Source organism: Martes martes (assembly GCF_963455335.1).
Source record: "Martes martes genome assembly, chromosome: 9".
NCBI classification, from domain to species: domain Eukaryota; kingdom Metazoa; phylum Chordata; class Mammalia; order Carnivora; family Mustelidae; genus Martes; species Martes martes.
In genome coordinates, this window is record NC_137896.1 from 76,422,908 (window position 1) to 76,448,787 (window position 25,880).

The 25,880-nt window shown below is 36.7% G+C and overlaps 1 protein-coding gene across 1 annotated transcript in view; it reads left to right on the forward strand.

The window, feature by feature from the left end:
* The window catches only part of VRK2 (VRK serine/threonine kinase 2), a 117,153-nt gene that overhangs the window by 77,853 nt on the left and 13,420 nt on the right, over positions 1 to 25,880 (forward strand). The window contains exons 8-12 of the mRNA XM_080814303.1: positions 3,925 to 4,057; positions 13,149 to 13,269; positions 15,517 to 15,575; positions 19,553 to 19,719; positions 24,870 to 25,031. Of these exons, the coding sequence (XP_080670429.1) occupies positions 3,925 to 4,057; positions 13,149 to 13,269; positions 15,517 to 15,575; positions 19,553 to 19,719; positions 24,870 to 25,031 (642 nt within the window). The remainder of the gene's footprint in view (positions 1 to 3,924; positions 4,058 to 13,148; positions 13,270 to 15,516; positions 15,576 to 19,552; positions 19,720 to 24,869; positions 25,032 to 25,880) is intronic.

Consider the following 25,880-nt stretch of genomic DNA (forward strand, 5'->3'; position numbering starts at 1 on the left):
GAACTAATGAATGAATTCAGTAAAGTTGCAGGATACAAAATCAGTATACAATGATCAGTTGCATTTCTATATACTAACAATGAGCTATTGGAAAGAGAAATTAAAATAGCCCCATTTATAATAACATCAAAAAGAATAAAATATTTAGGAATAAATTTAACCAAGAACATGAAAGAACTATGTGCTGAAAACTACAAAACACTAATGAAAAAAAACTGAAGAAGACATAGATAAATAGAAAGAAATTCCATGCTGATGGGTCGGAAGAATTAAAATTATAAAAAGGTCCATACTATTCAGAGCAATCAATAGACTCAGTTTAGTCCTTATCAAATTTCCAGTGGCCTTTTTCACAGGAATAGAAAAACAATTCTAAAAATTGTTTGGAATCACAAAAGATCCTGAATTGCCATAGTCATCCTGAGAAGGAAGAACAGTGTTGGAGGCCTTACACCTCCTGATCTCAAACTGGGTTACAAAGTTCCAGTAATCAGAACAGTATAGTATTAGCATAAGAAGAGACACATAGATCAATGCAACAGGATAGAGACTCCAGAAATAAACTCTTGCATATATGGTCGATTAATCTTTGATAAGAAGCCAAGAATATATATATGTAGGGAAAAGATAATCTCTTAAATGGTGTTGGGAAAATGGGACAGCTAATAGAAAAGACTGAAAGTGGGCCCATATCTCACACCATACACAAAAATTAACTCCAAGTGGATTAAAGACTTAAACATGAGATTTGAAACCATAAAACTTCTGGGAGAAAACAGGGAGAAGTTCCTTGACATTGGTCTTCCAGTGATCTTTGGATTTGATACCAAAAGTAAGGCCAACTAAAGCAAAAATCAACAAGTGGGACTACATCAAATTAAAAACCTTCTGTATAGTGAAGGAAATCATCAACAAAATAGGCAATTATGGAATGGGAGAAAACTTTCATAAATCACACATCCAATGAGGGTATATCCAAAATATGCAAAGAACTCCTGCAACTCAATAACAAAAATGAACCAAAACAACCCAATTAAAAATTGGGCAAAGGACCTGTATAGACATCTTTTCCAAAGAAGACATCCAAATGGCCAGCAGGTATATAAAAAGGTATTCAGCATCACTAAATCATCAGAGAAATGCAAATCAAAACCACAATGTGGTATCAGCTCACACCAGTTAGGCTATTATCAAAAAGAGGAGGTAACAAGTATTGGGGAGTATGTGGAGCAAAGGGAACCCTGGTGCACTGTTGGCGGGAATGCAAATTCTACAGTGCAGCCACTGTAGAAGACAGTATGGAGGTTCCTCAAGAAATTAAAAACAAAACTACCACATGATCCAAAAATCCACTTCTGGGTGTATATGCAAACGAAATGAAATCATTATCTCAAAGAGGCATCTTTACCATGTGTCCACTGCAGCACTATTCAAATAAATTACTGTATTCTGAGTCAAATGGTTAGCATATGTTTTCTTTATTATATTATTAGCTTCTTGTCTTTAGTTTAACTGAACTTTAGGTAATTTTCTTTGGATTATAGGACCCTGTCCTTTTTTTTTTTTTTTTTTTTTTTTTAGAGCATTTTCCTTAGAAAACATGAAACTTTAAGCTCTTTGTGCCTTTGGGATGTAAATCTTTTCCCAGTATTTTGCCCATTTTGTAACCAGGAATGTCTTTTTCAAGGACCTGGGAGCCATCCCTTTAAAATGTAGTGATTAAGAAAGATTGTGCCCTTATCCCCTTGACCCTAGGGTGGGAACCTACACACCAATTAACAACGTGGACAGCCCTAGTCACGCTGACCAGCCTTCCTTTAACCTCCTGTAGTTAGTTCACTACCTCACCCCCTGCACTTTAAAACTTGCCCATTTTTTGTTTCAGCAGAGTTGAGTTCAAACTCCCCACCCAGTTGCAGCAGTCTCTCTCTCTTATTCAGTAGCTTTGAATAAAGTCTTCCTTGTCTGTGTAGCTTGTCCAGTGCAGTTTCCCTTTGACAGAGATTGAGAGTGAAGACTCGGGTGTCAGACTCTGGCTCCACTTTATTACACAAATCAAATAATCTCACTAGGTTTCAGTTTGTACTGGAGTAAAGTGGAGGCAATGGTACCTACCTACAGGATTTTTGGGAGGGTCAGTGAATATAAACCTCTTGGCATGCTACCTGAAGCGTATTAGGCACTCCATAAGTTTTCGGTCTGATTGATTGATTGATTGATTGATTTTTTTGGTGACTAATGACTACCTGAAAAACTTCTTAATAGGTCTTTTTTTTTTTAATTAAAAAATTTTTAATTTCAATTCAATTTAGTGAACATATACAGTATTACTAGTTTTGGGGGTAGAATTTAGTGATTCATCGGTTGCATACAACACCCAGTGCTCATTACATTAAGTGCTCCCCTTAATGTAATTAAGGTAACCCAGTTACCCCATCCCCTAGCCACCTCCCCTCCAGCAACCCTCAGTTTGTTCCCTAGAGTTAAGAGTCTCTTATGGTTCGTCTATAGTAAATAGTAGTAAATTACTCTAGTGTATTTAAAATGTTTCCATTTGCTGAATTACCAGTATGTATGTTTGCAGGGTATCTACTTTGCAAAGTGAAGTCTGTTTGGTTCTTGAACTAAATAGAGTGCATGTTAAATAGTGAGAGCAAGCAACCAGTTACACATCTGATCCTAGAGTCTAGTTATTTAGGGCAGAGGGATCGGTTACTTCTGAGGCCATGTTGAGAAATAGTGTCTGTGGGCGAGAGAGAGAAAACTGAAATACCATGTTTCCAGACACTCTAGCAGGCTATATTCTCCATCAAATGAAGAAAACTCTCTGCTGTTTATATTTTGAAGGTCAAATTGTCTCCTTCTTTGGCTATCATAAAACCAAAAACTTAGACTAAAATTCAATACTAAATTTTCTTTTAATAGGTATTATATTTTAAAGCGTAAGTTGTATTGCAATACTCTGTTGTCTTGAAGCTGTATCGGGAAATGTTGCCTCAGTCCCCCTGTTTTAAATAAATATGTGTGAAACAACACATTTAAGAATTTTAAACTGCTTTGTTTTGGGAAGGAGCATGGTAACATGGTTGGGAACTACTCTGTTCTGGCTACACATGAGGGCGAATGTCTAGTCCTGTCAGTTCCCTATTCAGGGCATGCTGTATCTGTAAAACTACTTCTCCCCCTTCTTTCTCTCTCCAAAAGTAATCTGAGAAAAAATTCACTTGAATTGCCATCTGACTTTTAACAATCTATATTCTGTTTGGAGACCCAGCTTGCAATTCTGACTGACTTACAAAGATAACAGTGATGATATGGATCGGTCTGTAAGGCCAAAAGTACTGCATTGATGCTCCATCTTAAATACAGGCAACATGGTGGTTGGTTGGTTTGTTTTTGTTTTTGTTTTTGTTTTCCAAGAGTCATTACCTCTTATAGTCTGTTCACTGTTTTTATACTTCTTGTTAATGGAGTTTCCTATAACATTAGCTTATATTTTTAGATTGTTTGCTCTCCTCTCCCCTCCCTGCTTGAAACGTGTTTATGTTTAAGGGAGGGGTTACAAGAAAAGGCTGCCTCGTAAGCTGTATGAATATGGATTTAAAAGAAAAAAAAAAACCAACCTATTGTAGTATATGATGTCTAGATGCCCACCTAGAGGGAAGAGAATTTAGAGTAAAATAAAAAGGACTAAAATCTAAGTCAACTCAGAAACAAGATATGCCCATGATGAAGTAAGGATTTAAGCTGGAAAGTTAGTTGTTATGGCCCCAGTTGTATATATTTTATCCTGAGGCACCATTTGGTTTAATAAAATGTAGGTCTGAGGCTGTTCTTAACCTATCAGTTTCTTAAGACTTAATTATAAAGGTTATATTTTCAGAGGACAAAAGCATTACTCATTTCCCTGTTCATGTCTTCCAGGTTTATCTTGCAGATTATGGACTTTGCTACAGATATTGTCCCAATGGGAACCACAAACAGTATCAGGAAAATCCTAGAAAAGGCCATAACGGGACACTAGAGTTTACCAGCGTGGATGCCCACAAGGGAGTAGGTAGGTTTCTTCTTTTTCTTAATTTTATTTCGGAAGAATGATTAAAGAGGAATAAGGCCCATGAAATGACCTTTGCATAGTCAGTCTGAAGAGTAAGAGTGTTGCCAAGATTTTTATTGAGAGCAGTGAATTCCTGTATGTCAATGAATATTTCTTCTACCAGAGGGAAGAGACAGAGATTGTGAAAAGTGAGAAGGGTGCAACAGGGTGTCAAGTAAGCAAAACTTGATGCTGATTTGGGGCAGGAAATCAGTAGTTTGTATAGGTTAAACTTGGAGGTCAGCAAGTGAATTTGTACGCTGTCACTAATATTACAGATTTGGTAAAGGTGCACATGGGAAGAATTATTCCTGTTTTTCACCTGGCCCTTATCAGTTTTAGAAGATACCATCTCTCACAATAAGAAAATCTCTCATGAAACTATAAAGTGTTAACTTGTGGAAATCTCTCCTAGTCGCTTTTCATATATCTTACTTATTTAAACTCACTTTGATGGTATTGGAAACACATTTGCAGGTAAATTACATACATAGTCCTTTTATTGGATATTGATTGTACTGCCTTGCATTCCAAGGCAGACTTAATTCAACAATTCCCTAATTAGTTAAAGTCATAACCTATGTCTTGTATTCATTTACCATTAATTAAACCTTAGCTGTTTATTACACTGCAGTCCAAATCCAATAGCCGACCCAGAAAGCCATGGAAAAGGAAGTAGGAGGTCAATATTGAAAATATATGGTGCAGAGTCCCACTGATGGTTGCTTTGTTCACAATCAATATGGTCAATGCAACTGTACTTTCTTAGTTGCTCTGTCAGCAAGACAAAAAGTCAATTCTAATGTTATGCTAGTAAAAAAAATGGTGATTATTGAAAAAGTTTGCCTTTCAAAATTATATTCTTTGTAAACTTTATTTATACAAGTATTTTCAAATATGCTAAACCATAAAAATAACTTAAAAACAGCTTTGAAAGGACTCCGTGTCACTAAAAGGTAATTACACATTTGCACTTGTTAATGGCTGTTGAACTGTTACCCTAAACTGATACTTTCTGATGGGTTTTAGTTGGTGCAAACAACTGTATATTATTGCCTTTTCTATTAAAAGGACCATCGGCCATATAATGTGGGGGGTCTTGATCGTTTTCCAGAGCAGTTAAAACCCACACTAGTGTAATTACAGTAAGCCAGTGAAAAAGTGAAACAGGTGTGTCAGTTGCATACCTTCCTTCCAGGAAGAATCATAGGTTAAATTTTCTGAAGTGGAAATTGCTCTTTATATTCTTGATCAGAGTAACGGGAACCACTACATTTTTTTTTTTTTCAAGAATAAGATAGTTAGAAAAGTAATGATCACAAGAAATTTGGTGATATTGTATAATTTTTCACCATTTACATTGTTAATGAGTCAGTGAGCATTTAAAGATATAAATGGGACACAGCTTTAATTAAGAAATGTAAGAGTCAAATGCTTACTGATACATTTTTTTCAGTTTAAAGTTCTTTCACTCCGAGAGAATTTTGTTCCTCATTTTTGCCAGATTTATTAGTATGGAAGAATTTGCACAAACCCAGAAATACTTTTTTCATAGCAGTATAACTGGAAATTCATCATACAGATTCTTAAGCTTTGGCCCAGGCATGTTAAATGATATTCACTTATGGTTGGGCCCCTTATTACTATAACTGATAGCTCTCATACTGATGCTCTCTGATATTAACTATTAAAAGTGCTAAGAAACAACTATGATTGCAGAATGGGAAGTAGAATTGTTACAAGTTAGTTGGATCAGTGATTGGACTGTGGTAATTCTAAATGTCCTCTACAGTCATTACATTGTTCAAGGCAGTGTTTTCATTGTGCTGTCTTCATGAATGATTTAAACCGTTTTTTATTCTGAAGTCCATTTAAGTTTTTTTCCTCCCTAAATAATAACACATGTTGATGAGTTGGGTAGATTTCACCATGCTAGGTCTCTGAGGAGAAGACTGAACTGAGAATGATGGTAGAAAGATGGTATTACTTCCCTGGGAGGACTGTTCAGGGAAGTGCCTATATTACATATTTTTGGTATTTGCTAGAAAGTTGTATGCTGGAGTGAATAATTCATTTTTATCGAGGTTTCACAGGATTCTTATAAAAAGTAGATTCCCTTACTTCATTTAAAATAGAATTTACACTAAACTTCTAAGTGTATTTCTATCTACTTAGACCTATATGTAGATATAGATGTCTACATAGATATACATACATATACAGTTAACCTTGAAGAACACAAGGGTTAGGGGTGCTGACTCCCCATGCAGTTAAAAATCCATGTATAACTTTTGACTCCCCCAAAACTTAACCACTGATAGCCTACTGATAACCAGAAGCCTTACCAGATAACAGCCAATTAACACATTTTTTTAAAAAGATTTTATTTACTCATTTGACAGAGCACAAGCAGGGGGAGCTGCAGGCAGAAGGGGAGAGAGAAGCGGGCTGCCCGCTGATGCTTAACCAATTGAGCCACCCAGGCACCCAGCACATATTTTTTTCCGTTATATGTATAACATACTGTATTCTTACAATAAAGTAAGCTAGAGAAAGAAAATGTTACTAAGAAAATCATAAGCAAGAGAAAATACATTTACAGTACTGTAAAAAAAAATCTGCATATAAGTGGACCCAGGCAATTCAAAGTCATGTTTTCAAGGGTCCACTATATACGCATATGTACATACATGCATGCGCATATACACACGTACATCCATAGGTACATATAAATATGTATCTTTGCTGAAGTTTTGATATGCAGTTTCAGTCTGATATATAAAGTGAAGGGTTTGATATCCTCAAATGTTTGAATACCATTCATTCCTAACATTTTGCATTTAACTTTCCAAAATAAAACATTTTACTTTAGGAATTTATTAGAAATGAAATAATCATTTAGTCATATCTAGACACCAGAATAAACAGGGCCATAAATCCTGTAGTTAAATGTAGAAGGTCAGATTCATAAATATTCACGTGTTTACTTTCAGCACAGTCACTGTGTAGTTTAATCTCAGAAAAATCTTTTCTATAGCAGTCCAGCTGGGAGATCAAATAAATACTGAGAAAGATAATGAGAAGGAAAACATAAAGAGCAAAACAAGTTATCTCTAGGAAATAGAACCTCCAGTTGTCAACACAGTTGCTGTATGTCAGGTCAGGCCCAGGGAAATATTTAAGACGCGGTGGAAGACTGACTTAGGAATTAGCCACTTAACAGAGACCGTTCACCCGATCACATCTCTCCTACTTGCCATCGTGCGTACTCAGAAACCAGAGCCAACTCTCATTCTTCTGTGGGTTAGTTGGGTTTTTCTAATGAAGGAGTTGTATAAGGTACCAATCACCAGTTTCCCTTAGCATTTTCTAGTTCAACTTTATGTAAAAGGAAGGCAGCTTGTATCATTACAAACCAAAATGTATGAATAGAGATAGATAGAGACGGCTGGATCGGGGAACGACCATCCCCGGGACTGTATGCCTTTTCAAAATTGCAGTTATTCTTCCAGACTCAATTCTCTTGTACAACCTAGAGGTATTTTCTGAGTGGCTGAAATGCTTCATTTAGTGTAAAATTAGAATAATATACATTCGTTTTATCTCTCTCTTCTATTATTAATTTTTTCTTCTTCATAAAAACTAACATGTATAAACATTGACATATTTTGGGCTTGTTGCCTGATAATTAAAGAGAATTATATCTGTGTCAAATATACTATTTTAAAATTTGTTACATTCTTAGTAATGTTAAAAAGCAATATTTGGATCAATGTGTGGTATGGATTTTTGTAGATTTTTCTACTCACTGAGGCATGCAGTCAATACCTAATTTCTCTAGAGATATACTGCATTTAACATATTGAGCTTTTTTAAATACTTCAGACCTCTGCATTGAGTGTATAATACCTGTTTTAATTTGACATCATTGATGACCATAAAATATGATATCTAAATTGCATTTTAAATGTCCATTTGTTTGTGTAATATATTCGGTATCAAGGAAAGAGATATATACTTTTTTTTTTTTTTTTTTTGCCAATTGCTATGGTAGATGAAATCCAAGGCTTGTGTTATTTTTTGCACAGTTCCCTTTCACTCTAATCTAGCACTCCAGCTTACAAAATATATGTGAAATAAACTGAGAGTGTATTTTCATGTTACCAAACTTGAGGAAATGATGTAGTTTACACAATATTTATCTCCTCAAACAATAATTCAAAAAAGGGAACCCATTTTTCAATTATGATATTAAGGTAAATGATCAAGCTTGGATCCTGTTAGTAGTCAGAAAGCAAACCATTGATTTCTATTTTTAGGTAAATTTACTGCTAAAAATAGTCCTTGGTTTATTATAAATAAGAAATAATGAAGACACTATTCATTCTACATGGCATAACCCAATTTTGACATTCAGCCATGACTTTTAAAGCCCTAATGTAGGTCTTGAACTATTTGGTTGAGATAATAATACACATTGGCCAAAGGTAAGATACCTTTGTGGAATTTAAGAAACAAAATAAACAAGCAAAGGGAAAAAACAGAAAACAAAAAACCAGAAAGAGAGGCAAACCAAGAAACAGACTCTTAATTCTAGAGAACAAACTGATGGTTACCAGAGGGGAGATGGTGAGGGGAGGGGAGGGCAGGAATGGGTACATAAAAGTAAAAGTAAACAAAACAAGACAAAACAAAAACACCTTTGCTCTGTTGAATAACTTTACCTAAGCTTCACACAATAGTGTTTCATTAAAAAAGAACAACTAAGTTTTAAAATTTTAAAGGTACTGAAAGAATGAGAGACCTGAGTTTAATGTTTTATTTGAAATGTGACATACTGCATTCTGTTTTCCTAATATCCTTTTCAAAAGTGCAATAAATCATGGCCACCATGAAATTTTTCAGCTCTTTATACATCTTAAGTCACAAAATATAGTAACATAGGTTATTAGTTGGGAATGGAAGAGTAAACTAAATTGTTCTGCAGATAGTCACCATTCACTTCTTCAGGTGAGCATCTTATTCAGACGTTTTCTCCTTTCTTAGGTCATTTCAGAGTGTATAAACTAGTATTTCAAGCATTCCAGTCCTGTCTCCTTCAGGCAGAAGTTTTCAAGTTCACTGTATTATTTCCTACCAAATCCTGTTTTCCTTCATCCTTCATATTACTCTGTATAAAAATAAAACTAAACAGCAAACACTTTATGCAAATAATCGGATCCATTTTGGGATTAACCCTTATGCTTTCTTCTCCCCCCAGTTCCTGTTGCATTCCATTTGGTGACCTCGCCCCAGATATGTTTACTCCAGTTTGTCTTTAGAATAAAGACCAATTCTGTCAGTTAGCTTCTCTTGTTCTCCGACCAGCTGAGAAGGACCATCGAACACTGGATAAAGTAATGTTTTAACCAGACACCCTTCTTTATCAGAATGAAAATAGCTTTGTTTTTTTTTTTTTTAAGATTTTATTTGTTTGTTTATTTATTTGTCAGAGAGAGAGAGAGAGCATAAGCAGTAGAAGCTGCAGGCAGGGGAGAAGCAGGCTCCCCACTGAGCAGGGAGCCCCATGTGGGACTCGATTCTGGGACCCTGGGATCATGACCTGAGCGGAAGGCAGACACTTAACCGACTGAGCCACCCAGGCGGCCCAGAATGAAACATTGTGAAAGAAACCGTGTGGTGAGAGGACGATTGCATGAATACTCTTGTTAGTGCTGCACCTCAGACCTTGGTTATTCCCTGCCAAACAACCCTATGACTTTTGGTGTTTTAAGTTAAAATTCCTGCCCCAAACACTACCCTAACTATACAAGTAGTTTATGTAATGCATTTGAATGGTGTTAAAACTAACGGGAGAGGCCAAGTAATTGTTAGATGGAGATCTGGATTACAATGCAGAGCTCTGTCAGTTTTTGCTTTGTGATACTAAACAGGTTGCTTAACTTCTCTGAGCTTCTATTTTCTTATTTATCAACAGGCTTAAATAGTACTTTATATTATTGTTAGATGATTAAATGAAATAATATAAAAGCAGTTAAAGCGTCTGGCACAGCAGCAGATCCATAGATCATGTCAGTTGTTTTTATTTTAATTAAGCATTCTAGCATCCTCTGTTCCTGGAATCTGGTTTCTAATGAGATAGAATTCAAGTCCCCACCCATACCTTTTTTTTTTTTTTTTTAACTCTTGTTACTCTTGACAGTACTTTGTAATTTAGAAATTGTTAAACAATGGAGAACACAACCGGCTTTCAGTGAAGAGTCATTTGCTTTGCTCCACATTAATAAGCTAAATAAGAGCTAGATGCTAAATTATGTTTTAAAACTAACAAGGGAGTGTAGGGGAAAAGTATTAATAACTAAATCGTGCTACATTTCTAAGCAGTAGCATCATAAGTAAAAGTTTGATTTTTTTTTTTTTAGGAAATCTATGTGAAAATATACTACTGTTAATGATTGCATTAATTATCAAATTGAACTGAAGAACTTTATGTATCGTAATAAATGATACAGAAACCAAATTCTACCGAAACAAAATAGTTAATAATATATTTCAACTTCCAAGCTAAAAGGATTTTTATAGCTCTATATTAATCATTCTCTTCAAATATAATCCTTATTTTTTTATTTTCACCATTTTATTTAATTTTTTTCAAATGCACAGGAAATAACAGACTAGTATAATACATATCCAAATACCCAATTCCTGGCTTTATAATTATTATCCTTTTGTCATATTATCTATGTCTTGAGGATGTAGTTTAAAGTCAAAGGTATATGATCAATTCATTGTGTTAATTACACATAAACGTAGATGCTAATATTGCCATCTAGAATATTTATTTTTAATTAGTTTAACAGGTATTAAGATGACTTCTCTGTACAGTAGATAGAAGACTACATCATTGGTAGAGTCTTGGATTTGAACATCATTAAAACATATAGAACTTTGCAATTTGTTTCTCTGGGAGGGAATTTCAGAGAGAGGTCTCTCTTTAATGGTGGGAAAGATTGACTGTAGGATTTTTTTTTTTCTAGCATTTCATGTATTTTAGTGGAAATAGTAGTAAAACATTTACCTAACTATAGTTATCAATATATATGGGCAATAAAAGAAAATAATGTTTGAAAAATGTGATAATATATATTAATTCGATAAGACCAAACTATAATAGTGAAGTAAAGTTAACTCTCAAGGGGCTATTTCAGATGAAGACCAGTTTATGAAAGATTGGCTTCAGAAGTCTAAATGACTTGTCATTACTTACAGCTTCATATCCATTCATCCCTCTGTTGGAGGAGGGGTGAAGTGACTGGATAGGTTTATTCCATTTTAATTCTGATTATTTTTCCTCAAAGAATCTCTTGTGTGTAGCCTATGTCATCCAAACAGGTGCCAGAATATGATTTTTTTTTTTTTTTTAAATTAGAGGATGTGAATTTTTTTTTAAGTGGTGGCAATCAGGAATTGCCGTAATCGAAAAGGAACTTGTGCACACATCTGTGCAAGTGGAGCCGTTCCATTATTAGGGGGAGATTTATTACTGAAGAAATCAGGACCAAACAGCATGGTAGAGATTGTGTTTTTATTTTAATAGGAGAGCCAAGTCTTGCATTAGGACATTGTCGAAGCTTGTGAGGAAAGCAGACGGTGCCCCTGGGACTATAGCATTCTGCTAGATTGAAGGGCCTTTAATAATCCAGCACTCTAATAGCAGTTAGGATAGACTCTGTGGAACAGCTAATCTTGTCTTCTGCTTTTATAATAACTCTGTGTGGTAACCAAAAGTAGTTACGATGTGCTCGCATCTTCGTAGGTGACTTTTTAAATTAAAAACTAAGTTTACGGAGAGACTTTTCAGAGTTTATTTAATGAAAGATAATAAAATAGGATACCTGTTTACAGCAGGTTTAACAGCCACACATTGCACTTAGACGATTTTATATCCCTCCACAGATGGACGAACATTCAAGTAAGGGCAGAAATGTAAATACCGGCCTATTGTTTTAGAACAATTTGGAATGGTTATTAAAAAATGAGTTCATTTGGTGGGATCTCGTTAATGTTTTAATTGTTATTCCAATAAAAGTCGTTCTATTTTGACTTTTACATTAAATTCCATTGTCTATCTTTTCAAGTAAGACACCTTGAAAAAACACAAGAATCATGATAAAATTAGTCTACAGCACTTAATAGTCTGATATAAGTGGCATCTACAGTGGCCTGAAAATGTTCTTCTGTATTTTTTGATGAAAAGCCATCCGATTTTGAGTTCTGAACACCTCTGCGCGGCTTCCAAATCTATGTCCAGCCACACCTGCACACCATCACCTCGCGGTTACATTTTTCTGTTCAGGCTATTTGACCAGAATTTCAGCTTAGCACTATTTATATCTAAAAATATTTGTTAAAATTTTAAGAATGCTGTCCCTAAAAAACAGTAGGCGTTTTTTTTTTTTTTTTTTTTTATCCTGTACTTCCCATTTAATTGCAGAATCTTGAGGCAGACCTGTGTTTCCATCCTGCACACTAGATGGCAGTTTTGTCACATTCTTCCAGCTTTCAGTGCTCCTCGCGGGAGCAGAGCAGGAAAGGCCATCAGTGTTTAGTCTGCACTCTGAGGGTCTCCGCGTGACCAGTGCGGACCCCATGGACTTCCTGGAACATATGTTAGCAATTTAGCCGCAGACATTTATTTCTTTGTTTTACTGCTTGGCTCTTTGAGAAAGTGTTGGTGCCGGGTTATGGGTTGTCTGGATCATGTCAGAGGCCATGGAGATCAAGTTCATGTGACAGGCCAGACGAAGGAAGGATGAAGTTGGAGGAGGTGAGGAAACTGACCCTTACTTTCAACAGCCACAAGTCACTGCCTGTCTGTGGACTGCGGCCAAAAGCTCAGGCGTCTAAGTTTTCATCCAGCTGAACAAACAAAACACGTTTGCCCATTTGGCTTTTTCATATTTCATCAGCAGTCGTTCATTTGGCGATTTCTCTAGGACTCAAAACTTGCTTGTCCCTCCTGTTTCTCTCTCCATGCTTCCTCCCCCTCCAGCCCTGTCCAGAAGGAGTGACCTTGAGACCCTCGGCTACTGCCTGCTGCGCTGGTCCTGTGGGGGGTTGCCCTGGGAGCGGAGCCTGCGGGACCCTGCGGCCGTGCAAACTGCTAAAACAAAGTACGCATTTGCAGGTATTCCAGCCCTCAGAAGGGACACATTCAAGTGCATTACTAGCCATTCACCCAGTGCGGTAATCAAAGCAAATTTCTGAAATTTGAAAAACATTTTTTGAAAGACCAAACACCTGACCGACTTCACATCAGTTAAGGTAGCACCTGTGGGATCACCCGCACGCGCGCTGTGACGTGGAATGTCAAGTGAAGTGTTTGTTCTTTTATACGGTGTTTTCCAGAGCTAAATTCTGGGTGGTGGTGTTTTCAAGGAAGAGTCGTTTCAAATCAGCATTGTACAGCATTGGGTATGATTGGTATTAACTGTGGAAAGCGACAGTGAGGCGGGACAGAGAGGGCTTATATTTTTCAAGTGAGAGCAACTTACCTCTTAATTCTGTGTCTTAGAGGGAGTGTGTTTTGTTTCTTAAGGAAGAAACAAAACTTTTACAGGAGGTGTTCCTATTAGAGATAATGTTGCAGCCGCTTAAACGTTTTTAATATTCCACATTCAATTTTTATCACCTAGAATGTGTTAGGATGAGAACTAGGTCAGACTGAGAACAGAGTATGTTACTATTTTGCTAATTTCTCACTGATAAGGCCTATGGGAAAGCAATCGCATGCAGCCCAGAATAGCCAGTTTTCATTATATACTAAGATATGCTCAACAGTAGTTGTCCGCAGATACAATACTGTGATTGGAAAAGGCAGCTGTGTTTGAAGTAAGGTGCGTCACAACAGAAATCTACAAAAGGGGGAGCTGATCCATAGAAAGCAGTCTTCAAATTCAGTGTGCTCTCAGTTCTTAACACAGAGGGCCTAGCCTGCAGATGCGGAGTAGTACAGTTTACATTTGTAAACACCAGCATAGTATATGAAGTATTTCTCTGCTTGGAATCTTGATCATCCCAGCCCCTTGCCCCAAACGAACACATTTATATAAGTCAATATTAGAACCATCTAATCAGTTATTTACTGCAGTGATTAATGTGCCCGTATTAACCAACATTTTTCAATATATGGGTCAAGTCAAAGCACAGTAATGGGCATATATAAACAATCTCAGTATCCAGTTTTTCACCTCAGTTCACCTGATTTGAATAATGTGCTATATTTAAAGACTTGCATTTTAACTCTGATGATTTTATGTATTTTTCTCTTTTAATAAGACATCTGTGATTTTAGTCTTTTATCCATATACACATATAGATGCATTCATTGTTGATAGCTAAAGAATATGCCTACATGTGTACATTCAAATATGACAATAGGGTATCATGCAAAATAATAAAATATAATGCTAATAAACATAACTTCCATTTACATTTTGGGCATCCTTATATTAATATCCTCATTTTATTTGATTAATATAAATCTATTAAACAGTAAAGCTAATATATAGTGAAGTTTATAATTAAGGTAAACTGTAGACATTTTTAAACTTCGGCTAGTAAATAATGTATAATCATAAGTCATTCAACTTCTAAGGTACACTCTGAATTTCCTTGTAAGGGCCTGCTTGCATATACGGCCGTGATACCGTATCTCCCTCATGCCCTTTATTTTCCTGATGCAGGGTGACACCAGATCAGTGCGTTTATTGTTGCAATTCTGCCTGTGCCTGAGTTTGTCAGTCAGACACTCGTATCAATAATTTTAGTTGCATGTTTATATACTGGTGGCTGAGGCAACTTAATAGAACTGTGCTTGTTTCGTCTAAAGCACTAGAAGGGATTAGAATAATGACTTTTCTTGTTTGTTTTGTGGTTTGAATATTGCTTGTTAACCCATTGAATCATAGAATAGCATAAAACACTGCCCAATGGAGAACAGTGTACATAAATAATTAAAAAAATTTGCCCCTCCCCAAGGGTAAGTACCTGAGGAAGAATCTCCTGAAAATCCTGATACAATTTTCCTATGTATTTTTTCTTGTTTTTAAGAAAAAAAAATCATGATAGATTTCCCTGCTTCTCCATTTCTGCATGTCCAGGATTTGAATGAAAGCATTTATACTATAAATCTACATTCAGTTTCTAGCTAATTGATATAAAACTGGTGAATGAGAATTGAAGGATCTCCCCCACCTCCACTTACCCTCTTTCCCCTTCCAAGTGGGTGAAAAAAAAATATTGAAAGGCATGACAATACAGTGACCCACCAACACAGAACTTGAGTGTTGTTTTCTAATCAAGACGGTGAATCACAGATCATAAACAAATTCATTGAATCTTACTCTATTTTGTTTTAGTCTGTTGGATGAGCTTCCTGAGTCAGTGCTTAAATGGGCTCCTTCCGGAAGCAGCTGCCGTAAGTCAAATTCTACCACCTTCTCCTATATGATTTAGTGGTCACTACATTTCTACATTTGTCAGTCTTGTTTTACAGTTTTTGCTTAATCCACCCACTCCCATTCCCACTGGGGTGGGAGGAAACTCTGTACACTGGGTTACAGATAAATTGCCTGAGAAGAGAACGTTTAGATCCTCTCTTGACATTAGAACACACGAAGGCTACAAGAAAATATTTAGGCAGCCTTCTAGGCTTTGCTGACTGCATTGGACATGGGGCCGGGGGTGGGGAGAGGCAGGGAGAGAGGAATCTTACACAGGTTTTTTGGGTTTTTGTTTTTCCGTTTTATTTCTTTTCGGTGTTCCAAAATCCATTGTTTATGCACCACACCCAGTGCTCCATGCAATACGTGCCCTCCATAATACCCACCACCAGGCTCACCCAACCCCCACCCCCCACCCCTCTAAAACCCTCAGTTTGTTTCTCAGAGTCCACAGTCTCTCATGGTTTGTCTCCCCCTCCGATTTCCCCCAACTCACTTCTCCGTTTAATCGTCAGCTGTTATCTAGTGCCTTTAGAGTTGTCATTCTGGTTTTGTCCCTTTGTATATTGTTGAAAGAAGATAAAGTTGATCTAAGGAAGGACTACTTTTGGTCAGTAATTTAAAAAAACCAAATCATTGAACACTCGAATGCTGTTTAAACCTGGGTTTAAACTCTGAACAGCCAGCAAAAAAAAAAAAATTTGAATTGACAAAGTCATATAACCTTGGGATCTGAAGGTATGTTTCATTAAATGGTTTTCTCTTTTGAGTTAGTATGGATCGTTTTGGAATTCTTTAATTGACAGTATTATCAGTAAAAATAGTCAATTCACAAGTGCCTGTCGTTTGCATATGCACGCATGGCACATTGTTCACCAATTTAATAAACGAGTTCGATTGTCTTATAGAAAAGAGGCAGCTTCTGCTGTCAGGCTCACTTTTTCTCAGAGACAGATAAGCAGAATGAATCTCGGTTTCTCTATATTGGGCAATCTCAAAGTTAGCTTTTAGCTGACTTATGAAAGTGAATGTGTACACTGGCCCTCTAGATAAGGTCAAATAGCATCAGTTTCCATCTGAGAGTTTAAATGTAGAGTTAAATCGTCTTGAACTTATATTTATAGCCTTTCTTTGACAAGAAACCAAAATGTTCATTTCCATGGGAAACGAAAGAGGAACAAAGCAGTTCTGCTTTTCCACCTCCATCCTCCAAGTCCTAAGCTTGCCCCAGTGTGAGCCTCCAGCTTCCCAGCTTCTGTAGTCCCTCTTCTGACAGAGGAGGGGTTCTCCTTGGGTGGGGGGTGGGTTGGGAATGAGAAAGCTTTTCGTTTCTGTAACTGCACTGAGTAACTTGGTCCGAATGCCAGTATTCCTTTTTGGCTAATACGCCTATTGGCATTTGGACAAAATTATACAGTTTTACTCAATAGGACAGCAAAAAGGAGAAATGAGAGACGTGAAAGAAAGTTTTCTCTGTGTATCTCCCTTACCTTTTCTGCCCCTCCTGCACAAAAGGTAACTGTTCAGCTCAGTAATGGAAAAGAAAGCCCTGATGCCCTGGGTTGCACAGGATAAATGCTTGTGGGCCTGTGTATATTCTGGGACCCTTCTGTTACTGGAGATAAGATCCGAGCTACAACGAGAAATGACAGGAAGGCCAGGTTCTCCATTTTCAGTACCAACCATTTATTTGGGTCCATCCTATTATTTTATAAAATGCAGATTTCTATTTCTAAAGCAGAGAACATTGAAACTTTAATATTATCTGAAGATCTGTTGGTTGTACTTAGGAGTGGGTACTGCAAGCATGATAATCCAATGTGTAAAAAGGTTTATTACTAAGGCAGTTGATGAAATAAAACCACCAAAAAGTTTCCAATGTGCATGTCCAGCTTGTGTAATAGTAATAGTTGCATAGGTTTCTGTCTCCTGAGGTGATTGTAATGTTACTTAATATTTCATTAGCTTAAAAGCAGATGATTCGAGAATATCATAACTTCATACTACTCAAAGCATTTTGTTTTATAGCTCCAGAAATATGCCAGTAAATTAAAAAGTATACTTAATAAATCCAGATCTTGGAAGGCTAACATTTAAGGCAGTAATACATCACAGTAGTCCAAGCTTCAGATTGATAATAACGAATTTATAAGAAGTGGCTTTTCTTTTTCTCCCTTTCCTACCTCACCCATACCTCATTTTTCCAAGCCCTAGACCCATGAAGACTTGGCAGCACAGCTGCCTTCAGCTGTGGGAGCGCCAGGAATCTTACATTGTCTTCTAACCATGACCTGCGAAAATTCTCCCACAATATTCAGCTCTCTTCTCCATTTGGGATATTTTGGTTAATAGAACTGTGATAACATATACCAAACTTAGTTTACCAATCTCAAAAGGGCCAAAGAACAACAGAATATTTACATGAAAATGGTAGTAAATGTAATGTAATCTCTTTTTCTTTTTGATCATCCCTTCAGGAATCAGATGCCTGCAATGGGCTTCTGGAAACAGGAGTTACAAATGTGATGCAGCCATACCATTTACTAGTTAACAGAGATGTGGTTGATCGAATGTTACATAACAGAATGTGATACACCTTACAACATTAGAGAAGGAAGAAAGCTAGGTTGCATAATTGCTGCCGTATCCAGAAGAAAAGGAAAAACAAACAAACAAATACCAAGAAACTAAAAACAAAAACCCTGGAGCCAAGAGTTCTCATTTTAGCCACAGTAGCCTTATGGTCCTTGAACATGGCTGTGGGTAATGGGGTATGAAAGGGTCACTCTGACTTTGGTAAGGGGAAGGGATGGTGACTGTTCCTTTTGGAATTTTTCCCCCATAGTGGGTGAAAGCCAGTGTCTGCAGTTCCCTTTTGAATGGAGATGGGCCTGGAGGGGAAGGGAAGGATTAGGAAGTCACTCCTGCCAACCCACAAAGCTTCCCAGATTTTCCCAGCCACCGGGATATAGCAACTTAGTGAGAAAGTAAGAGGTACTTATGTCTGTGTGAGTGATATGTTTTTGAACGGGAAAGCTTATAAAAACTAGTTTGTGGAGTATCTAAACATCTCTGCAAGAAAGGAAAACATGCTAGATTTTAAGAAGTATACGGTATCATCATATACTTTCATCTTGAATTTAGATTGAATCTCCACCTGAAAAAAGCAAAACTACATTTAAGGCAGCAATGTTTATAAATTTGGGTCACTAATTCTATTTGTGTTTAAGAGTTCATTCATATTTTGTGTGGGGGGGTGGGGATTGCTATGTAGTTCTAAGTTAGAGATTACATTAGAAAGAAAAAAGTAGCAACATCTCATCCTTCTGCTCCGTTGTTAGGAAGATGACACAAGTGAAGGCACCCGGCTGGCTAAGGATGGTGGGCTTGAGGGAGGTCTAGTGAACTCTAAAATTAGTCATGGCTAAAAACCTAGAATTCAAGGTCATTTCTAAATGTACTAGTATTATCTCAAAATCAAAGCCTGAATTAAAATTTGCAGTGGTATTTTTTTCCATCAAAGTAAGGAGGTTTATAATAAGTGACACTTGTTTGTAACTGAATTTTTAAAACTTCAACATAAAAGAAGTATGAAGCATGCCTGGTCTATCATATTACTCATGTAGTTCTTAGTAATTGCACCCCATAAGTCAAAATCACTAACTATAATCTTAAAAATTTGCTTCTTTTGATTAGTGAAAAATAAACATACCAACAAAGATATGTAAAAAATTACTAGTTTCTCCCATCTTGTCACATCTCCAGGTCACTGTATTTCAGTCATTTTTGGGTATCATTTGAAAAGTGCTTTTCACCAAAGTGTTCACTCGTAGTTTCTTCAGGATGTGTGTTGTGTGCATGTGTAAGAGAGTAGAGAGGTTTTGATGACACTAGAACCTTGACAATTCTTGCCCATTATGAATAACATTTTAAAAAATTTAACACTTCACAGGTGAAATAGCCGAATATTTGGTATGTGCTCATAATTTGGCATATGATGAAAAGCCAAACTATCAAATGCTCAAGAAAATCCTGAACCCAGGTGGAATACCTTTAGGACCACTGGAGTTTTCCACCAGAGGAGAGGGTGCAAATGTGCATATCCCAGACAATCAAAAAGTAAGTAATTTAGTCTCTGGGACCCTAGGATTACCTTCTCTGAAGCTTTTCTACCAAATGAAGTTGTTTGGGGTCTCAAAAGGAGTCTGACAACCCAGTTTCTTGCTTATTATATGTAACTACTAGTTCTCCTCACTCAGCTCCAAGAAATTTTGTTGAAAGTTCTTTTGACCTGTTGTCTCCTAGAGAATAACAGGAGGATCCATAGCCAATTTAGTGTACTGTTAAAGAAAGAAAGCAGTGACTGAGGCCACAGAGATATGACCAAGGTCAGATTAAAGGCTAATCTGACTTTACTCATGAGAACCTTTATTTGCTGCTTTTCTTCAGATCTCTTTAGTTACTTCCCTCTGGTTTTGCTTACCAGTTTGGTCATAATTTGGTGGCAGTCATGGTGATATTCTTAAATTTAACTAGATGACTTGTGTGTACTGATATTTCAATCTACAATTTTTTTTTTTAAGTTACACCTTTTCATCCTTTACTCTGTAATTTTCCAACTGACTGGCTCACACCAACTTAAAAAAATAGAACTTGAAACAATATACAAGAATTAGGACTTAACATTTCTCAGAGGGCGGGGGCAACTTGAGACTGCTGTGAGCGGCCTTACTGGATGGGAATCCAAGTGTCCAGTTCTTCCTTGATACGGTCCATATGCAAAAGATGTGGGTGGTGGTGGTGGGGTTTCCTGATGCGTGTACAATAAGGTAGGGTCAGGATGCCATTCATTTTTAATATTTCTTATGAACTTTGGATCATCGCAAGTGTTCACGAGCCAAGAATGCAGGATGCAAACTAATGTGACTGATAGGCTGCGAGATGAATGGTGAGTCAAGTATCAGTGCACAGATGGTTCTGATTTGCTGAATTTTGTAGCTGCTGCAACTGAAGACATAAAATATCCTTCTAGTCATAAATTAGCTCTTTGGAAGCAAAACCTTGGCACCAGAGCTTTACAACCTTCAATTAGTAGGGAAAGAAGTATTTGAATGACTGTGGTATTGACATCTGTAGGCCTGCATAGTAATCATTCCTAATAGAAGAGAATATCTGTTTGAGGAGGTTTTGCATGGCTAATTAACTACCAGTGAGAATATGTAATTTTTTCATGATCTCCTGATTGTCACCTTTCTCTCATGATACAATTACATTTTATTGTAGCAAATGCCTCACAAACCAATTGTCAGCACTATTTACGTATTGCAGAAGGCAGAACAAAAGTTCATGTTTAATAAAAAGCCAGTGGATTTTGATCTTGGTAATTACTGAGACTTATTTTAACAGTTTTATTGACTTTTGTGTTTTTATCACTTTTGCAACAAAACAAAGAGCCATTTCCTTAACATAGTATTTCCCTTGCAATAATGGTCACCACTTAATCTACACTAATTTAAGTAGATTTTTTTTCCTTTTTTGTAGTTTTTCAGTTTCATAAACTTAATTGAAATATAAAGGAAGCCATTTTAAAAACTGATAGTTATATTCTCTAATGTAAAATTCTAATTATTATTCACCAGAATTTTCAGTTTCATCAAAAGCAAAGGATGTTTGTTGTGAAACCATTTTTATATGCAGAGAATAGAACATAAAACATTTTTCCAATGTGCATTTTTCCAATGAGCCTCAATCAAAAATATTTTATTCTTCCCTTTTGATTAGAGCACTTTGATTATGAGTAAAAAGAAAACACAAAGAATAATGTGCATTCTTAAGACCTTAGTTAATTTCTAACAGTATGACCAGCCCCAGTGTATAGACAGTAAGATGATTTGAGGGTATATACCACAGCAGATCAATATTTATTGAATAATGACTTAACTTCTGTAGTATTTTAAGTGCACGAATATATTTAATAGTCATAAAAATGGGTTCACCATGTGGCTAAACCCAAGGTATCTGAATTTTTAAAGTTTACAGATTTTGTAATGTTGCAAAAACCAAACTCGAAAATGTTTAAAAGCAAAATATGACAATGTAAACTGTTATGTACTCAGTTCCCGTGAATGATAGAAGTATAGGATAGTTTCTGCAATTGACTACTTTCATAACAATAATCATTTTAGGTCCAGAATGAGCACCAATCACATGGCTCCAAATTTCTCTTTTTAATCACAGACAGAATCCCCTTACTAGTAACTAAAAACCTTTGCTACTTCAAACATGGCTTACTCTAGTTATTTAATAGAATACTGAATGAATTCTGGACTTAAATTTTTTGGACAAAGACACTTAGAAACAAGTCAGTGAACCAGAAAACATACACAGTTAGATAAACAAAATATTTGTATCATTCAGTATTCAAAAGAAAGTTATAAATGTTAATTTTGTCCAAGTTATTACCCTCAGTATAAGTGGTTGTGCCTTTTAAATTTAGTATTCCTAACAAAAATATGTTTTGGTTAGGTGTTAGAAAATAGCACATCACCATAAGAATCTTGGCAAACTTACAGCATGTTTTTGCAAAAGAAAAATGAGGTATTTTTCCAATACTGGGTTTTACTAGGCATCATAAACTGTTCCTGTAAACTGAGCTGCTGCCTTGCACAAGTCCTCAAATACTGTTACTAGAGTTAAATTGGAAATGAATTTTTGTCAAGACAGGAGAGACACTGATATTTTTTTCCTCAAAAGCAAATCTTTTGGGGCATTTGCCTCAATCAAAATGATGGTCTGTGTAGCTGAAATCACTCTTTAGCAGCTCCGACGGCTCCTGAGGTAACACTGTCAAATTAGAAGAATCTATCATCAGGGCTACTACAGTCTGTTGATGCCTTCCACTGGGATTTAATGTCCAAAATTCACTGAAGGAAACCATATTTCAGTAAGAACGCTTATTGAGGTGAGCTAAAGCTCTAGAATTCCCAGATGAGAATGCTAAGCCAAGCTGGAAAACCAGCATTATTGAAGGCCCCCATTCAACCCTTAAATAAGCTGTTTCTTCAAGAGCCAGTAGTGGACCCTTTGATCAGCTTATCACATCTCCCTCGGTGTTGGGATACCCAAGTCCATACTGTAACAGCACAGAGACCTGGGCATAATGAGCCACCCATCCTTCCGAAATGCTCGACCTAGACAGAGGAGCAACCGTAGGACAGTGAAACATTCAAGCTGTCCTACATTTCAGACAAGTGAAAGCTTGTCCTTTCATGTACCCTGAATCTGAGGCTCCTACAGCAAATCCAGGGGTGAATATATTATTATTGGTTGTAGTAATCCTTGCATTGAACTTAAAAATGTATATAGTTCTTTCTTGAGCCTTCTCAAAATAATTGTTAAGCTTGTCTTCATACTTCTGTGTGAGAAAAGGAGAGTATAAATTCTCAATTATGAGCATATTGTTGGCTTACTGAATTTTAGGAGGCCAGAGTATTCCTGATTTCTTAGAATACTGTGAAGTGCCGGTGGAAGATTAAATAAAAAATGCCTTATTTGAATAGCCACTTTCTTGAAACTGACCCAAATTTGGACAGTATCATTTTGTTTGATTATGTGAGATGCCCAGAGTGTTTCCTGTACTTACTTTTATGTATTTGAGAAAAGTTTTACCTCTGTTCACAACTGAGTAAAACTTAATCATCTCATTCCACTCTTACCATTTCAAAAGTTTCCCTAGAAATAGAAATTTTTCATAAACTGGATATCACTTTATTAGCTAGAAGTGCTTATGGCAGCACAACCTAACCATCCGGCCAACTGACAGCAGATCCAGGAGGCACCATCTCTTCCAGAAAGCCTCACGGAGGACTGACTATATTAGATCAAATTTTGTTTGTACATCAGAGGCTCCCAGGCCAAAACCCGTTCTACCTAAAGTGCCTAGCATCCAGGAGACTTTAAAAACCTCAACTAGTATCTCAACTAATCCTTTATATCATAAGACACATTTTCACAATGATCGGCAAGCTAGTCTTTTATTAGGATGAACGGTGTACAGCAGCCTTGGGAAGCCCTTTGTTTCACCCTGTGGTATGATGAGCATTTATCACCAAGATGACTTCAGTGGGAGAGAGACTCAGAAGATGGTTACACACATGAATTTCCCCAGTAGTTTGGGAGAGTCGAGTGGTGAAAATAAAGAAACCCTGAGTGATGAGGGAACAATTCCAATTGTCGGGTTACTGAAAAGCAATGACTTTGCTCTCTCCTTTGAGAAGCTGGAATCCAGGAGGAGGGGTGAATAAGGAATGGTGTTGTGACAGCTTAGACCTAGCCACAAAACACCAGCATATTTTAAAGGGAAGGAGTGAACACATTTGGCAATAGAAGCTAAAAATCGAGAGACTACAAATTAAGGCTCTGCTTGCCCAGCCAATGTAATTCATTCTCCGTTTTGGCACTGGCTACTCCATTATTTCCCCTTGTGCTGTTCCTATCTTCTGCCCCCTATTTAACCCATGAAAAAAGGTGATGGCACTTTCAGCTGCTGTAAACACGAAGCTGCTGAGCAAATACTTCACATAAGGGTCTTCACTGTGGCTTTCAATCTTCCAACTCTATTGTGGGATCTGCCCTTCTATTTCCGTGTCTACTTCAAGGTTATTGAGAGTCAGTCATCCCCCAGAAAACACCGTGGTGTGAAAAAGAACCCTCAGAGACAGCAGGCTTGTTGTAGAACTTAACCTCTGATACTGGATCACAGTACTAGGTGACATGAACTGTGACTCATCTGCTGAAAGGTTAAATTACCTGTATAAAAAAAGTAAGCAACATCACAAGCTCCTTTTATACGTTCACATTAATTAGGCTCACTTCAATGATAGAAAACTAAGATTCTAATTAATAAGAATTTAAACTAAAAAGATGTATTGGATCCACTCCCAGCAAAGGTTAATAATGAATTCATGTGCAGTTTGAGAATGTGACAGTTTTCTGTAAAAATGCCGTTTTCAATAAGATAATTTCTAAAGAGCGTATAACAGTGACACTAATTTTAATTGGTCTTGTACTATTGATGAGAAAGGTCTGGATCTTGCCAACTTCTATATTCTTTCCATAATATCCATTTGTTGGTTTCCTCTTTATTTCTTCCTTTTTACAAACCTTGGCAAGTTTAGAATTTTCAAGAATCTGGATCTGAATGCATTTTGGTTTTTTTTTTAAACAAGTGTCAAAAGTTTTCATTATACATGATTACTCTCTATCAACAGGTTGTTTCTGGAAAGGCTGCAACAAAGCAAGTCAATCAGATGCAAAATAGGTTAATAGAGAAAAACATCCATAGTGAGAGAAGTGCTGAGTCCTGCTTAACAGGGAGAAAAGTGCAAAAAGTGGAGCCACCGACTGGATTGCTTAGCAGTGAGACAGCTCAGGTGAGAGGCTTTTTTTCTTTTTTCCTTCATGTTGCATTAGAATATGCCCTATGGGAGTAAAGAAATTATATTTTCTCCTGAGGGCCAAGGTTGTATGGTTTTGTTAAATGAGAAAGGGCAAAAAACTATCCTATCCAGTGGATAAAATCAAAGCAGCCGACACCAGTCATCATAGAAACAGAACGACAGTGAGCACATTTGCGTACTGATCTGATTTCTTTCTTTAGCCTAAGAATGTAATGAAGTGCACTTCAATTTTTTATGCCATCTATGATCCATTAGGGACTCTTAACATATTCCATCTCTTACGTGGGTTCCTCCAGTCTCACCCTTATAATCGAAGGTAAGTGAAGAGTCTCCCTGTTGATATAGTTGTATTTTAAAATGATGCATTTTTTAATGTTATTACATCATTTGGTTGGGTAGTGACCTACCTTTAGCAGAGGACTCATCCAAGCAATAGCAAAAGTCCTTCCAGAACTGCCTTTTTTTTGACAAGCAGCAGCATACAATGTATTTATATCTTCAGTGAAAAAGAAATTTTTTTCCAAAATGACCAACATTTTCTATGATTTATATACCGTCATTTTCCCCCAAATGATTTGAGGTAGTTTAAAATGTGAAACAGGATAGTTTAATACCCCCATCTTCCGTTTCCCAACCCCCGCCCCACAAATTGGTATATCAGGCAGCTGGGATGTTAATCACTAAACTGAACACTGAATTTGGCTCTGAACTTCTTGGCAGCCAGGACAAAAATTAGACATATACAAGTTGGGCATTTCTTATCCAACCAGCAAGCATGCATGTTTATCCAGAGAACACTCTTTAGTACTAGTAAGAATCTTT